The sequence below is a fragment of the Vigna unguiculata genome, chromosome 8 (genome assembly GCF_004118075.2).
Source record: "Vigna unguiculata cultivar IT97K-499-35 chromosome 8, ASM411807v1, whole genome shotgun sequence".
NCBI classification, from domain to species: Eukaryota; Viridiplantae; Streptophyta; class Magnoliopsida; order Fabales; family Fabaceae; genus Vigna; species Vigna unguiculata.
This window is the reverse complement of record NC_040286.1, coordinates 27,992,372-28,010,626: the sequence shown is the minus strand read 5'-3', so window position 1 is coordinate 28,010,626 and position 18,255 is coordinate 27,992,372. Positions and strand designations below refer to the sequence as shown.

Here is an 18,255-nt window from a genome sequence, read left to right as displayed (position 1 = left end):
TCTTACTGGAACCTCCTATTTTACTTTTAATCCATTCTTCGTCAATAGCATTTTTCTCTTAATTTGTATTACTCCTTTTCTGTCTGTTTCATTCTAGTTTATTGCTGTTGATTTTGAAGAAATTAGCGGTCTCTGGTATATTATATTATTCAGATGTTAGCTAGGTTTTAAAGAACTGCATAATTAGTCTAGAAAGTAACATCCCACCTTCCCTTGCCAAGAAATTAACATTTGTGCAAACCATTTTAAAGATTGGGTTTAAGGAAACACATAATTTTTATAAAATAAAGCTAATTATGAAGAGAATAAAGAAATGAAGAACAAAAGTTTAAAGAATAGAAATCAATTTGTGTTCCTATTGTTCGAAGAGGGAGAAATGTATTTGGTTTTTATTTGGGGGGTTTACCCACTTTTGGTATTTCACCTACCACTTTCTTAGACAAATTTGTATCTTCTTCTCTCTTCAGACACTCTGCGAAATTAAATATAGAATTTCTTCCACTTTTTCTAAGACCTGTCTCATTATCTATATTTACTCTAATTATATTTCAAACATGCTTATCAATCCAAATTAATTTTCTGCTTTTATTTTTACAATTAGATTAAAATAATAATGTATAAAGAAGAAAAAAACATTGAAGATTATTATTTCTTACATATAGTTATGAGAGAAAAAAAAAAACTAGTGATTTTTGAAGATTATTAAAATTATTTTTTCAATCTCTTTGATAAAAGAAGTTACAAGATTTAGTACTAAACTATAAATACTTAACTAGATTAATTGCAATTACTTTTATTTATATTTGTGATCGCATTAAAAATATTCCATGTCAAGGACTGAAGAAAATATTAAATTACAAAATAATAATAAAAGATATATCCATATGTTTTATCTCTTAACTATATAAATATAAATTATTTATTATGGCTATTGTACTACGATACTGAGATTAAGGATTTTTTAGCTCCTTTAAATGAAAATGAAATTTAGATAACAGTGTACAGTAATAATTAAAATTATATAAAAGTATATATATATATATATATATATATATATATATATATATATATTTATATTTAAAATATTTCTATATTAATACATTATTGACTAATAAGAATTTAATTAAGTAGAATGTGTTAATGTCTTTAATTTTTACTAATCAAATAAAATATATTGTTGATCTGGAAAATTAAATATAGGTCTTGTTTTAAAATGGTCAGTTTCAACCTTTTCAAAATAACTAAATAGAGTAGTTAATTGAGTAATAAGATAGTTGTTAACGGGTTAACAGTTTATTATAAAATAATTGTTAATTGTTTATTACTACGTAACTTATTTATTTAAAAGTATTTCTTAGAGAACAAGTAAGTTAGTTTATAAATTATATAATTTTTATTATATGTCAAATTTATTCTTTTTTTATTAGTTATCTTATCAAATACATGTTTTTAAAATTCAAATGTCTCACAATAGACTAAAAAATTATCTCTGCTAAATAAATTCATTTTAATAATTTATAGGTGGTAGACATTTTTTTTCTTAAGTTAGCGGTTCTCAAGAAAATAAGGTTTTAGATAAGAGTGATAATATGACCTGACTTGACAGACTGGTCCACATGCCTGCAAAAAAAAAATGTAAGGTGGGTCAGGTTATTGAGCCCGTTAATACATAGAAGTCTGGTCTATAAAATTTCTCAGTTCGTGCAAGCTGGCCTACGGTTTGTATGAAACAAAAAAATAATTTGCACTTGTGTATATCAGTTGTTTCCGTTATGGACTTAAGTCTTTCAATTTGTTGAGCATTGAAAGTTTTATTATCAATTTTTTTTGGTTAAAAAAAAGAGTAGGATGGTCCACGAACCTATAGGCCCGCACTTATGCAAAACGGACCAAAATTTTCAATCCGTATTGAAAATATGAGACGGGCCAAGTGCGGGTCGAGGCCCACATTGCCATCCCTAGTTTTAGATAAGAAAAAATATTTTAACTAATCATAATTAACGTAGACAATATAGAGTTTTGTTCTTTGATGAAGGTCTTAATGACATAATCATTTGTTGTTTGTAATTTTAAAACTATTTTATTAAGTGTTAATGTTATATGTTATGAATAATTTTGATGTCCTTCGTTTATATATGAATTTGAATAACGTTAGTTGTACGGTAATTGATAATTGGTATTATTATGTCTTATTTTATTTTATTTTTTATCTTTTATTGTTATTTTATTATTGTCTCTTTAGATATTTTAGTTTTTATTTATTAAATTTAAAAAAGATAAATATTTGGTTTACACATTTAATATTTTGTAGATAAGTGGATATGTCAAAGAAATTCAAAAGAATATCAACTGAATTCGATTATCAAAGTTAACAACAAGAGAAGATTATAATTCTTTTGAAGAGAATGACCTAGAAGGAGAGGATCAAGAGAGGCACATTTTGAAGGTTGAGGGTATTTTGTCTTTATTCTTATTGTAGTATTCGAAAGGTTCAAGAGTACTTAATTCTCTTATTCATATGGATTGAATGTAATGTATTATTAATTTTTTGAATTCCACTATTAAATATGGTTTTTTTCCACCAATCTCGTGTTCTATTCTTATTTTAATTGCATATTGTAGATTGATTGCATATTTGTGAGTACTAATTGAAAGATAGTTTGGGAGGTGTCGCAACCGAAATCGCAGCAGGACGATGAAAATAATTTTAAAAAAAGTAATCGCCACCGTAGTTTATTATGGAAAATTATAGAAAAACCTTAATAAAGAATAGTCTTCGAAACCAAATTTGGATTCAGGAGTCGGTTACGTGTGGGAAAGATATTAGCACCCCACAACGTCCGTCTTAAGATAGTTTCCTCTTTAATTAAGTGTGCAAGATAAAAGTAGATGTTTAAAATATTTGTTGTTCCCAAAAAATCAAACAAAATAAAAACACTTACAAAATAATAAAGTTTAAAAACAAAATTATTCTTTTATTTTATTGGTCCGACGAGGATTGTACCTTGCTCTTATATATTTCATTTGGAAAATCAGGCATAACGTAGTTCTTTAAAAAAAGTTGTTTGATATTATTATTATTATTATTTTCTAAATTTTAGATTTATATATATTATTAATATCAAAAGAATCCGAGATTCTACATGATACAAAATTTACTTATCAAGCAAATTTGAGACTTGACATGATATTCAAAAATAATTTTATAATTTTTATTTATTATTATTATTAATTAAATAAAAGAATTAAAAGCCTATGAAGGAGTGTTTTAATTATCAAACAAGGTTGAAACTTGACATGGTTTTCAATACTTATATAAACAAAATAATATAATTTTTTATATATTTATTTATTTATTATTTTTTTAAGAGAGAATTAAAGCCTAAAAAAAAAACATTCCTACTTACCAACTAATGAAATTCCAAATAAAAGGAAAAGAGATGGGTTGACCTTAAACCCAAACCCAAAATCATCTAAGGTTCGAACCCCAAACACATTTAATCATACAACAGGTCAATCAAAGTACATGAATAACATTAGGAGCTCTGGTGAGGGGTTTTTTGGGTTTTTTTTTTTCTGTCTTGCATTGGAGAGGTTTTGTGCTTATATAAACACCTTGGGATACCACTGAAATCCTAATCTTTAATTATAATAAAATATATGAGAAAGAATTGGTTCTGATGAGACATATTATAGAAATTAAATCGTTGCATAATATGCAGATATTGATTATAATTAACAAAAGATTGTTTGTAATTACTAGAATCATATATTTTCCGGTACATGAAATCCTGATCCAATCATAACATATTATTCATATAATTGATTCTAATTATTACCAGAAATATTTTCTTCCAATTACTAAAAACCTACCATTCTCTTAAAAACATTATTATCAAGAATATTTGCTTCTAATTATTAAAATAATATCTTCTGTAACTCTGAAAAATCAATGAGACACATTACATAAGCATAAATTCAAGATATTTATTATAAATATTATGAAGAATATTGCTTCTAATATTATACCCTTCCCTAAGAAACAAAGATTATAAAATGTTCTTCTTTTGTGACATGTCATGTTGGAGTGTAAATAGGCAAACAATGGGGTGAAAGGATATGCAAAACATTTGGGTTCATGAAAAGGGGTGATAATTAAAGACAAATTAGATTCTCCCTTCTTTTTCTTCTTTCATGGTAGAATTAAAGTTAAAAAAACTACCATCAATCAAAAACACATTTTTTATTTTATTTTTTTAACAAAACAAATGCATTTATCCAGACGAAATTGAGTGTTGACAGGAGTTCTGCTTAAATATGGAACATTTAGTCATTCACAACATCAAAATCTTAATTATTAATGCGAATTTATAATAAAAATTGCCAGACATGGAGTTTTTATTATGCAAATTTAGATTTATCGGTAAGATAGTACAATTTGTTACAAAATGTGTGAATGCTAGAGAAGGAACTAGAAATATATTATTTAGTGTTTTGGCTTTGAATTGAATATATTATGAAATTCAATCCCAATGAAGTCTTTATCATGTATTGTTGCATACCGTATGTTTGATAAAAATACAAAAAAGAGTTTTGTTTTATTTATAGATATTATATATCAATCATATGAGTGATTGTATCAAATCAATGGACGACAATTAATTCATAACACTTCCCCTTAGGTGTCCATGATGAAGTCTAATTTTGTGAACCAATTGTTTAAAAGTTCTTCTTGGTAAAGACTTTGTAAATAATCTGCTAGATTTTCACATGAGCGAACCTTTTGGATCTCTATATCACTATTTCTTTGAAGATGATGAGTGAAAAAGAATTTTGGTTGAAGATCATGAATGAAAAAGAATTTTGGAAGAATATGTTTTGTTCGATGTCATTTAATATATCCTTCAATTGAGCAATGCATGCACTATTGTCTTCATATATGATTGTTGATTTTATATTTTCAGAGGATAAACCACAAGTTTGTCACATATGTTGAATTATATATCTTAACCAAACGCATTCACGACTTGCCTCATGCAATGCTAAAATTTTCGCATGATTTGACGATGTTGTTTTTATTGTTTGTTTCACAGATCGCTATGAAATCACTCTGCCACCACATGTGAACAAATATCCTATTTGTGATTGACCATTATGACGATCTGAAAATAACTTGTATTTGCATAACCCATTAGATCTGATTTTGAATCATTTGGGTAAGCTCATATTTATAGTACCCTTAAGGTAACAAAATATATGTTTTAATCCAATCCAATGTCTTCTTATAGGTGAAGAATTATATCTTGCTCACAAATTTACAACAAATGTTGTATCGGGTCGAGTGTAACTAACAAGATACATTAATGCTCCTATAACACTAAGATATGATACTTCAGAACCAAGAAGTTGTTCATCTTTTTTCTCGAGGTCTAAAAAGGGTTTTTATTAACATTTAACGACCTCGTTATCATTGAAGGGCATAATGAATATGATTTGTCCATATAAAACCTTTTAAGCACTTTCATTATAATAAGCTTCTTGATGTACAAAAACACATTTGTTTAAATATTCAATTTGTACTCCCAAAAAAATTTTGTCCTTTCAAGATCCTTCATCTCAAATTCTTTCCTTAAATAATCAATTGCATCTATGAGCTCATTAGGAGTTCCAACGATGTTTATCTTCATAAACAGGAATTATGGCGAATTCATTTTCGGATCTTTTCATATAAATACAAGGAGAAATAGGATCATTTTTATACCATTCCTTTAACAAGCACTCACTAAGACAATTATACTATATACGTCCTGATTGTTTCAAACCATAAAGGAACTTATTCAATTTTATTGAATAATCCTCTTTAAAATTTGCTTTGTTAGGCAAATTAAATCCTTCAGGAATTTTCATATAAATATCATTTTCAAGAGAATCACACAGATAGGCTGTAACATCATCCATTAGATGTAAATGCAGACCTTGTTGTGCAACTAGGATAATCAAATATTGCAATGTTGTTGCATCCGATACCATTGAATATGTCTTTTCACGAATCAATATCAGGGTTTTGTGAAAAACCTTGAGCAACCAATTGTGCTTTATATCTAACAATTCCATCATTATTAATTTGTTTTTGCGCAAAAATCCATATGCACCCAACGAGGTTTCACACCTTCAGGTGTGCAAACTATAAGTCCAAAACATTTCGTTTAGTAAGCAAATCTAATTATGTTTCTTTGCATATTTTCATTTTGGCCAATCATTTTCTTGTCGGCAATCTTTAATGATAATTGATCATTGGTTATTGATCATCATTTTCATTCATAGCATTCATCGCTATATTATATGTAAAAGTTTCGTCAATATTGACTTTATTTTGGTTCCATATTATATGATTGATGACATAATTTATTAAGATCTCATCATTTTCAACAATTTCAGGTACTTGATGTTCTTCTGGAACCAAATCATTAATTATGTCAAATGAATCTTTTGGGATTTCTACCTTTTTTATCAGGTCTTCTTGCATTTTAGCTCCCTTTCTCATTCAAGAGTTTTTATCTTTGGAACCAATATGCCTACCACGCTCAAACGTGTTTTTGGAACTAACAGGCCTACCACGCTTTAGGCGTGTTATGAATTAATATCAAATATCTTCGGAGCATTAGCAGTTGATATTAATTACCTTTTTTCTATCCATAAAACATAAGGTAATTAATTGACTAATTTTGTAAATGAATTATCCTTTAAACTTCTAGTTCACATTCTTTTGTACAAGGATCAAAATGAGATAATGATAATTCATTCCAACCAATACCTTTTTCCAATTGTTTTATTTCTCCCCCTAATGTTGGAAAAACTTATTCATCAAAGTGACAATCGAATAGTCGAACTATAAATAAGTTTCTTGTTGGTAGTTCAAGATATTTCATTATTGAGGGAGAATCATTTCCAACATATATTGTCAATTGTCTCTAAGGACCTATCATATTCCTTTTTGGTGGGGAAAATATATACACCACACCAAAAAAAAAATTCTTACATGAGAATATTAGGTTATTAACCAAAAACCAACTGCACAATAGAATATTTGTGATAACTTGTTGGTTTGATGTGAATCAATAACATGCAAAATTGCATATCCCCAAGTAGCCATTGGAAGATTAGCTCTCATAAATAATGATCTTGCAACCAATTTTAGATGTTTTAATAATGATTTTGCAAGTCTATTTTGAGTATGAACATGTGCCACTGGATGCTCAACTTCAATTTCAATTGATATACAATACTCATGAAAAACATGAAATGTAATTTCATCAGTATTATGAAAACAAATTTTCTTAATCAGATAATTTGGGAGGTGAGCTCTTAACTATACTAATAACAAATACTTGATTGCAAGTTGATAGTAAACAAAAACGTGACTATCTAGTTGATGCATCAATTAAAACCATGAAATATATAAATAATCCACATGGTGCGTGTATTGGACCACAAATATCACTATGTATTCGTTCTGAAAATGAGATTGACTCATTTCTAATTTTTCTGGTGATGATCTTATTATCAATTTTGTGAACGTATAGTACATGAGAAGTCATTGGTCCGAAGAAGGTTCTTGGCTCTTAAGTGGGTGTCTACATGAGTTTTTCAACTATTTTTTGTATCATGATATATCAAGGATGACCTAACCGATCATGCCAAAAAAGAAATTAATTTCTATTTATAAGCTTCTAGCTTACAATGATATGCGTCTCAATTACATTACAATATGTGTAGTATAAGCCATAACAATTTCTTCAATACACATTTTATATTCAACTCATTCGAGTAATATAAAGATATTCAATATCTCCTTCATTATTTGTCTCAATATGATATCCACTAAGATGAATATGCTTGAAACGTAATACGTTTCTATTAAACTTAGAAGAATAAAATGCATTTTTAATATGCAATCTTGTACCTCTTGGTAGAAGTACAATAGCTCTTCCGGAGCCTTCAATTGTATTTGTAGTACCAGAAATAGTACTAACATTGACTTCTCGCATTACAAATAAGAGAAAAATTTATTACTCTTGATAATTGTATGAGTTGTTGTACTATCAATAAGACATATATCTTCATCATTCGTGCTACTGCCAACATTCATTCTTTTTACAAACATAAATATCAATATGAGAAAATCTTTTTTTTAACACTCTCATAACTAATGAGGTGATCAATGCTTCCATTTGGTTTAGCAAAGAAAATAATAATATCAAGAGGAGTAACATCCATATGGCTATAATCAGAATCACCATCTTCATAAGCAAAGTGTGTTTATATGTTCTTCTCATTATTTGTAAGATGCTTTTGTATACGAAATGTACAACTCAAATGACCTTTACTATCGTAATGATAATATATACTTTCATCTTATTTGCCAATATTTTTACAGTTTTTCCCTTTTTCACATTATTGTGCTACTTTTGGTGACAAAATATGTCTTTGAAATTTCCTTTATAATCATGTCCATAATCAATATCACGATCATGAAAATATAAATCAAATGTTGGCACATTCACTTTTGGGAATGGAGCATAACCAATTGGACAAGTTTCATGATTTTTTATCAAAAACTCATTGTTTTGTTCAACCATACAAAGACATGAAATAAATTCATAATATTTATTGCTGCATTCACTTTTAGGAATGGAGCAGAACCAATCAGACAATTAGACATGTTTCATGATTTTTGATCAAAAGCTCATTACTTTATTTAGTCATACAAAGATATGAAATAAATTCATAATATTTATTGCTGAATTCACTTCTGGGAATGGAGCAGAACTAGTTGGACAAATCTCATTATTTTTCATCAAAAGCTTTATTGCTTTGTTCAACCATATAAAGGCATGAAATAAATCCATAATATTTGTGAAATCTTTTTTCACAATATTGTTGTTGTAGGAGCAAATTAGTTGCTCAGATACTTTGTTTCTTTCTTTAATGGTATCACCAAGACCTATTGCATATAAATGTATTTCAATATTTAAAATCCAATATAATTAATTCTTTCTTATAATATCAAGGGTCACAAATTCAAACATAATAATATAAGATAAAATTGTAAATTAAGAAAGGATTAGAAAGAGCCTGGATTGAGACACACATCATTAGAGAGGAAAAATGTTTCACCAACGTTCAATTGGTTAGAACATCATGCTGATAACGCTTTATAAAATAAAGTTAATAATAAAGAGCAAAAATAAATGAAGAATAGAGAATAAGGAGAAATGAGAAAGAATCTATTTATAAACACAACATGCTAACCCCAAAAGAAAATATCAATCAAATAATTAATACAAAATGTTACATAAAGAGTTAAAGTGTAAAGATTAATGAATTATATGAGTATCATCATGTGAGTAATATCATCAAATCAAATCATTAGACGACCATTAATTTATAAAAATAATATAATATGATTATGAGTGGTTATTAAATATGTAAAAAAGTATGTAATCAGGAGTTAATCCTAACAGAATACGTTCTCATTAACCAATCGTGATATCTTAAATTTTAATTTTTTTCACCTAATCCTTGAAATTACAAATTTTTACAGTATTTTTATCACCAATTTTTATCTTTTTTATCAATTAGAATTAGAGTATCACGTATCAATAACTATATCAAGCATGAATCCCCAATCAATTGTGATGTGTTCCCAAGAATAAAATAGAACTCTAATATCATTTACCGGATTTGCGTCAAGATTCTTCTAAAAACAAAATAAAAAACTCAGCAAAGAATACAGGAACAAATTTGTTTTTCTCATTAACTATAGCTGTTTTATTCACATAATATTTTACCTTTCCTTCATTTTTTTTCCTTTCCACTCTACTTAATTTTAATCCAACATCTTAACCTTTTACTCATTTCTCCTTATTTTTTCTTCCACCTCAATTTCTTTCACTAAGTAAGACTTGCAGTGTATACTTAGAATTCAACTAAAATAAAATATCATAACACTCCTACATAATTAGCTCTACCTACATTGAGTAGCATGAAATAGAATGGACTACAAACTGCACCTTTTGTATTGCTTCCTATCCATTTTTATGCTTCTTCAATTCTTTTTATGACGACGTTTCTTGAATTTTACGGCTGAGTCACTAAACCAAAACGTGAAGGATTCAATTGTTATAGGTTTTGGTTAAATATAATGGACATGAACCACTTTTCTTTATATCTCGAGAACAACAATTACCAGGATCTTCTAATAAAACGGCTATCTTTGAAAATGGTTCCCGTATCTCATACATGCTCAAGTTTATACACCATTCACCAACACTCTCTCAGAGATGATAACGGGTAAGTTCGGACATCAATAGTGTCTACCCGCAACGCAATCCGACAAAAAAAAAAAAATTGTCCACTACCTGCTTGTTTACCTGTCGAGTATCCGTTTAAAAAATATTCGTGAATATTTTTAAAACATGTATGTACATGTGAATATCCGATACCCGTAAATATTTAAAAAATATATATTTTATAAATTTTTTAATATAAAATTATAAAAATAAAATATAAATTAAATTAAATTATAATTATAATTATAATTAAATTTGACATAATAAAATATACTGTTAATTTTAATTTTAATTAAATTTGACTTAATAAAATATAAATTAAATTTTAATTTTAATTTTTTGCGGGTAACGGGTATCCACACGGATAGTATAATACCCACACCCGATCCATTTATAAGTGGATATTAAAATACTCACTACCTGCGAGTAATAAAAACTCGCAAGTATTAACTATTGGCCGCAGATTTCACAGCAAACGCGAGTATTTTTACCATCTCTACTCTCTCTCACTCATTTCGATTTTTCCCACACATAACAAAATTCATTTTATTGCCAATTCCTAACATCACATCCTCTATTAAATTTTCACAATCAACCATCATATTAAATAACCAAATAATAGCAACAATACTGCAAGCAATTATAACCAATGTCAATAAAATCGAAAGCATATCGTTTCTTACTTGGTAAATTCCACGTAGAAAACAACAAAGACTCAGTGAAAATAAAGGAACAATATATGAGTTTCATTAGTTGCATTTAGGTCACATAATAATTAAGTGGAAAAGGTAAAATGTACAACCATTTTTTCTTTCATGATCTCATTGTTCATATTGATGCATTACATAGTCCCTAGTGACATAATTTTTAACTACTTTTGTAATATTTCTTTTTATCTATGGTTAATTAATGACTAATGGGTTTATATTATAAAATAATTAAAGAGTTAGAATAACGAATTAATGTTTTGAATATAAAGTTGAATCAGAATATAATTTCTTGACGGAGTTTTACTTTATATTGAATTAGATTAGCTCAACACCAAATACTACTGAAACAATGGTAGTGCTTAGAGAAAAAAGTTTAAAAGACTAAAGGCAATAATATTAATTAGTTTTATTGTATGTATATTGTAGATATACTTGAACCTATAACTAAAATAACATATTCAAATTAAACTTAATTTTAATGTTTAATATTTATGTAAAGTCAATAACATTATTTTTGAAAGGTAATAGATTATTATTATTATTATTATTTATGAGATATGAATGTAGTATATAGATACGGTGGAAGTTATAAATATAATTTATAGTTTTTTCAAGTGAACGAGGATATAATAATAATCTATATTAATATTTCATGTACTGTAAAAAAATATCCTTGACCGATAACAAAAACGACAATCTAGACTAATACCATTTACTTTTAGGTTTGAATGCAGTTTTCATTTTTCAAATATCTTAATTATAGAATTTGAATCCCTCCATCAATTTTTACTTTAAAAAATTAGGAAAATTTTGTTATTTATGTGACAGACAGAAGGAAAGTTCAGGAAGTGCTTCTCTTCTGCAACAGCTAGTCATAGCTTTTATGCATAATTCCTTGCTCCCATCAATTTCCAATATATGTGTACCCATTACCATTGAATACCACTCTATAATGATTCAAATTTTCTTTTACTTGTGCAGGTAAATATTGAACATTTGAAATATTAAACACATACACAGGTAGGATTTCTTCAAACAAATATTTTTAAATTTGATTTGGCTTTTGATGCTGGTAGAAATAAATTTGGTGTATGGGTTGAGTGGGTCCTATGGTTTAAAGAACTAAAATTACACTGTTCATAATGAAGGTAAAAACAAGACGTAAAGTTGTTGCGTGAGTTGTTTAATTAGTGAATACTCTCTATAGGGTTCATTCCCAAATCCCAAAGACATGCCAACTAATTTAATTTATGACTTGCTGCTTCATTTCAAACGTTAGAGTTGAAGTCATGCAAAGCCATGTTCTTTTTTCCTCTTACGTTGAGCTAATCTCAACTGCAAAAAGTGGACATTAATGTGATTGTTAGTGACAGAAAAGAGTTTGTAATTTGGTGTTGGTTAGCTCCCTCATTATTGCTGCCAGAGTAGATTTGTAGTTAAGTAGGAAAATCATCACCAATTCCTAAGTGCTTTGTTTCAATCTCTATTTATTTCATGCTTTCATGTCATATGTTGCGTGCACAAAAACTATAGTTTTGCTCTGTTGCTCACCAATTCATTAGATCTTCATTACAGATTTTGAATTTCATTGCAATTCTCCTCTTTTTGATGAACTGGATTAAACATCTCCTGATTATTTTTGTGAAGTGGTAGTGCTGCTTCTTTTCTTGGTATCTTCACACTGAATTTCATACACAGGTATGTTCTCTTGGTTCCTCTAAACTCCAAATGTGAACACTTGCTTGATTAAGGATTGGAAAAGAAGGCATTTTTTATGAACATGGTCCATTTGTCGGTGGTTGCCTCTGTTGCTCATCATAATTGTTTTTGGAACCTGATCCTTTGCTTTTAGCATCTTCTTCACAAATCTGTATAACATTTGTTTCTGTGTACAATGGTTGCAATGATCTATTTATCTCTGAAAATCTGGTCTTTAATTAAGTTGAATGGAGTCAAGTGATTCATATATGTAGCCAATGAGAGTTATTCTGGTATGATCTGCTGATTCTGTCACTTCCTTCTCTCTTAACTGTTTTGTTTGTTTAATATTTCTGGCATTGCTCCTAAGGTGACTGATGTTATGTTTGTATGACTTCACTGGATGAATCAGCAAGTTTGTATTAGTTAACATTTTGGTGGTATGCTTCTTTTGAGTGTGAAATTTTTTACCCATCTGCATCCCTTTTGAATGTCCTTTGTCACAGTAAATGTCTCAATCTAGCTCCAAAGAAAAAAAAGTAGTTTTTCAGTATTTGATGGTGAACTTTTAGAGTATGCAATGACCAGTTTTGGTGGCAAAAACTAGAAATCAAGACTCATGATTCACGGCATCATTTTAAATTAGGAGATTTCAGCCTACTTTTAGCGACAATGCCTTTTCTTTATGAAGTACAAAAGTGAGTCAAACTTCAGCTTTTTCTTTTTTGATTTCTTTTTTTCTTGGATTCTCAATCACAACCCTCCTTTTTCCCCCTTCCTTCTTGCTTGTTTTTTGTTAAAGGAATACTTTTTTTGGTAAAGGAATCTTCTTACTTGTTTTGAAATGACTGATTTGTTTGAAAAAATGTACCAATAGAAGACATTCTCACTTTAAAATTCAAGTTCTCTAAGAACGGAATTGCTGAAGTTTTTGACTTGATTTCTACTCAATTTCTAAATCCACTCTGTAAACTAATAATCTAAACCACCATTTCATGTCTAAGTTCTGCATCACTTTCCAAGTGGCACATCATTGTTGTTAGACTAAACTCTTTCTTACTCAAGTAACTCAATGTCACTGAACAAAAAAGTAGTTCATTATGACTTTCAACATTTTTATCCTTCTCAGCCATATGATCAGCTAACACTTTACCATAATTTTCCAAAGCTGAACCAAGCAAGGATGAAGAACAGCTAAGATCAGAACTTGGAACCATCACTTGCCTCCACTTCACACCAAACAAGAACCAATGAAGTTCCAATTCCGTGCTGTTTCATTTGTTCTGCTAAGCTTCACAGTGTCTCTCTTTGGCCTGATTGTAGCTGACTTGAACTCCGACAGAAAAGCTCTCCTTGAGTTCTTCTCAAATGTTCCTCACGCCCCAAGGTTAAATTGGAGTGAGTCCACTCCAATTTGTACTTCTTGGGCTGGTGTGACTTGCAACCAAAATGAAACTAGTGTCATTAGCATCCATCTTCCAGGGGCAGGTTTCAAGGGCTCCATTCCAGAAAATAGCTTAGGAAAACTAAATTCTCTTAAAATTCTGAGCCTTCACTCCAATGGCCTTAGAGGAAACCTTCCTTCTGACATTCTCTCTATTCCTTCACTCCAATATGTAAACCTGCAGCAAAATAGCTTCTCAGGCCTAATCCCTTCTTCTATCTCCCCTAAACTCATAGCATTAGATATTTCCTCTAACAATTTCTCCGGAAGTATCCCACCTACCTTTCAGAATCTCAGTAGACTAACCTGGTTGTATCTCCAAAACAATTCCCTCTCTGGGGCTATTCCTGACTTCAACTTTCCAAGTCTCAAGTATTTGAATTTGAGCTATAACAACTTGAATGGCTCAATTCCAAAGTCCATCAACAATTATCCGTACACTTCTTTTGCTGGGAACCCTCACTTGTGTGGACCACCTCTCAATAACTGTTCTGCAGTCTCCACTCCATCTTCATCTTCTTCCTCCCTTTCTCCTTCTCCTGTTCATCAACCACTCTCTCCATCAGCAGCTCCCCAAAATAGAAGTGCTACCACTTCAAAGAGTTACTTTGGCCTAGCTTCTATACTTGCTCTGGCAATTGGGGGCTGTGCTTTCCTCTCTCTCTTGGTTTTGATGATGTTTGTATGCTGTTTAAAGAAGAACAAAAGTCAAAGCAGTGGCATACTTACAGGAAAGGCACCGTGTTCTGGAAAGACCGAGGTTTCAAAGAGTTTTGGGAGTGGGGTGCAAGAGGTTGAAAAAAACAGGTTGTTTTTCTTTGAAGGTTGCTCTTACAGCTTTGACCTTGAAGATTTGCTAAAGGCTTCAGCTGAAGTTCTTGGAAAGGGTAGCTATGGAACAACATATAGGGCTGCTTTGGAGGATGGAACAGCAGTGGTAGTTAAAAGGTTGAGGGAAGTTCTAGTTGGAAAGAAGGAGTTTGAGCAGCAGATGGAGGTTGTAGGAAGAATTGGTCGGCACCCCAATGTTTTGCCCCTTCGAGCTTTTTACTTCTCCAAAGATGAGAAACTTCTAGTATATGACTACATGCCTGGAGGCAGCTTGTTTTCCTTGCTGCATGGTACGTTTTTTCTTCACCTTTCTTCATCTGCATTATATTTATCTAGCTACTTGGTGTGATGAAGTCAATATTTATTCTAGTTATTAAAGGAAAATTTCACTGGCCAGATTGATGTCATGGAAAAAGTAGCCTGTTTTTCTATTTCTATCACCATTGAAGATTGTTTAGCAGTAGTTTTAGGGATTAGGCAAGATAATGGACAACATATGGTGTCTTTTGCTCACCATTCAACAGCTGCATTATGTTACTTATGTAGCAATAAGCAATTCATCATGCAACTAGCTGACACATAATGAACTATAACAAAGCTACATCTTTGCCTAATTCTTCCATCCTTTCCTAAAAAACAACAGGGAACAGAGGAATTGGAAGATCTCCATTAGACTGGGATTCAAGAATGAAGATTGCACTTGGAGCTGCTAAGGGACTTGCTTCCATTCACACTGATCACATGGATTCGAAACTTACTCATGGCAACATCAAGTCCTCCAATGTGCTCATAACCAAAGAATGTGATGGCTGCATCACTGATATAGGACTCACTCCTATGATGACCACCCAATCAACCATGTCAAAAGCCAATGGCTACCGTGCTCCCGAAGTAACCGAGTACAGGAGAATCACTCAGAAGTCTGATGTTTACAGCTTTGGAGTGCTCCTTCTTGAAATACTCACTGGAAAGGCTCCAATTGGATATCCTGGCTATGAGGACATGGTTGATCTTCCAAGGTGGGTGAGGTCTGTGGTTCGAGAGGAATGGACTGCTGAAGTTTTTGATGAGGAACTTCTTAGAGGGCAGTATTTTGAAGAGGAAATGGTGCAGATGCTTCAGATTGCACTTGCATGTGTGGCTAAGGTGGCAGATAATAGGCCAACAATGGATGAAACTGTTAGGAACATAGAGGAAATTAGGCTTCCTGAAATGAATAACCGTAACACATCATCTGAGTCTGAATCTAATGTACAAACTCCATGATTATTTTGTATTGGTATGCTTGCCCTGCAATGGATTTCTTATTTTCTGTACCACACAAGGAATAACCTTGTTGTGTTTCTAGAGTATTCAAGTTATGATAAATGTATTGTATCATGATATGTTCAGATGACTTAGTAGTAGTTTCTTATTCCACAAATGCAGTGAGAAACGTTGTATCAAGTGAGTGACACTGAAGAAGTAAAAATTTTCAAACCTTGCAGTTCAGTATCACTCATTCGTGTATCTTGCATGATCTTTTATTGTCACATTATTCCACATAAGAAAGTTTGGAAATCAAAGAATTCCCATATCAGGGTATGTGTCAAATGCACACAGTTTACACCTACAGTTGAATTCGGAAAGAATGTTTTGCTCATAAAATTTATTGTAAAATTGATCTAGGATAAACCCAAAGAAATGGGATCTTATTTCCACAGTTAAAAGACCAAGAATGGGTACTCAATTGATCAAGGAGCACGCTCTTCAACAGAATTTTTACTAGACTCACAAAATTTTAAGTTTCACTTATTACACATTTTTTCCTGGTTTTTTGGTTTGTAATAAATTTTAATCAATAAAGAAGGTTTAAGAAAGTGTTTTACGTTTTTTTTTTGTTTTATAAAAAGTGTGCTACTAGAAATGAAGTTTTTCTCCTTTGGCTATATACAAAATATTATTATGAAAAAAAAAAAATTCACCGTTCCTCATGTACATTGTATGAGGGGTTAGAAATTGAAATTCGTATAGGGTTGAATGCTTGTAACATATTAAAGGTGTTTAAGATTAACATTTAAATTATTTGTATCGTTTGATTCATTCCGGCTCAAATACTCAATTAGAATGTCATTTAACAAGCCCAAACAAATTAATGACATTGGGTTAAACTGACTATATTTATTCATTTTTAAAAATTGGGACCAAAATGTATTAAAATTTGGGACAATGACAAATTCCAATTTCACGACAAAGTTTAGAGATTAACCCTTATTATACATTTTAGTAGAAGAAAAATTATTAACTTTTTATAAGACATTTTACAATTTCTATATAAATACCTGGGTTATGGATATGATGACCCTACAAAAACAAAGCATGTGTAGAAGGGTGGGGATCCAAATTCCATGTTCATGCCTTATGATTGTGGCACCATTGGATCAGTCTTTATGTTGAAGTTGAAACCTCTTGTGTCTAAATCCTACAACCAAGTGAGTTGCAACTATTTGTAGCACCTAAAAACCTAAATTTCTGGGTGTTTTGCATGATAATAATGGATGGTGGCAAGTAATTAAGGAAGGTTGACAAAGGTCAGCTTGGATGATATGATTGTAGCCTTATTCAAATTCCACACATCTGGCAAAGGTGTTTGCAGTAAATATGAGAACACGGAAGGTAAGAAATGGACCACAACTTCAATTCTTGGAGCCCCTAAACATTTATTTGTTGTAAAATTTGATCTAAGAATTATTTGTGTTGCATTCTTACACACGTTAAGACTTAGTTAAAATATATAACATTGTTAGACGTAAATTTTACCCATGATTCATGCATCAATCCTAATTCACTTTTAAAGCAACTTTCTTTCTATTGATGCATCGAATGAATGAGTTGATAAGATGTGGTACAAAGTGGGTTTGACCCAATACATAATGAAACAAGATTTCAATTAAAATAAGACTCTTCAACAAGTCTTTAAAACTATTCTAAATTGCAAATTGATCTCCAAAGTATTTATATTAATTGTGGATTGGTTGCTAATTAATTTTCATCATTTGCTATTAATTACAAGGTTAAGACCTAACCCACTTGGGTCACCAAGCTTGACTTGGGCTTGGTTTGACCTAACCTGAATTTGTATGATTTGGTTCAACTCGATTAAACTTTTTTGACTTGGGTCCAACCTAACATATACCTAACATGATCAACTTGACCTCAACATGACTTGACTTGAGTAGAC

At 30.4% G+C, this 18,255-nt stretch overlaps 1 protein-coding gene across 1 annotated transcript; it reads left to right on the top strand.

Annotated features, from left to right (window-relative positions):
• The first annotated feature begins 12,345 nt into the window (after positions 1–12,345).
• Positions 12,346–16,532, top strand: LOC114192991 (probable inactive receptor kinase At5g58300). Its single transcript, XM_028082676.1, has 3 exons — positions 12,346–12,760; positions 13,929–15,325; positions 15,679–16,532. The coding sequence occupies exons 2-3, from the start codon at positions 14,011–14,013 to the stop codon at positions 16,299–16,301; spliced, it is 1,938 nt and encodes a 645-aa protein (XP_027938477.1). The 5' UTR covers positions 12,346–12,760; positions 13,929–14,010; the 3' UTR covers positions 16,302–16,532.
• The last annotated feature ends 1,723 nt before the right edge of the window (positions 16,533–18,255 follow it).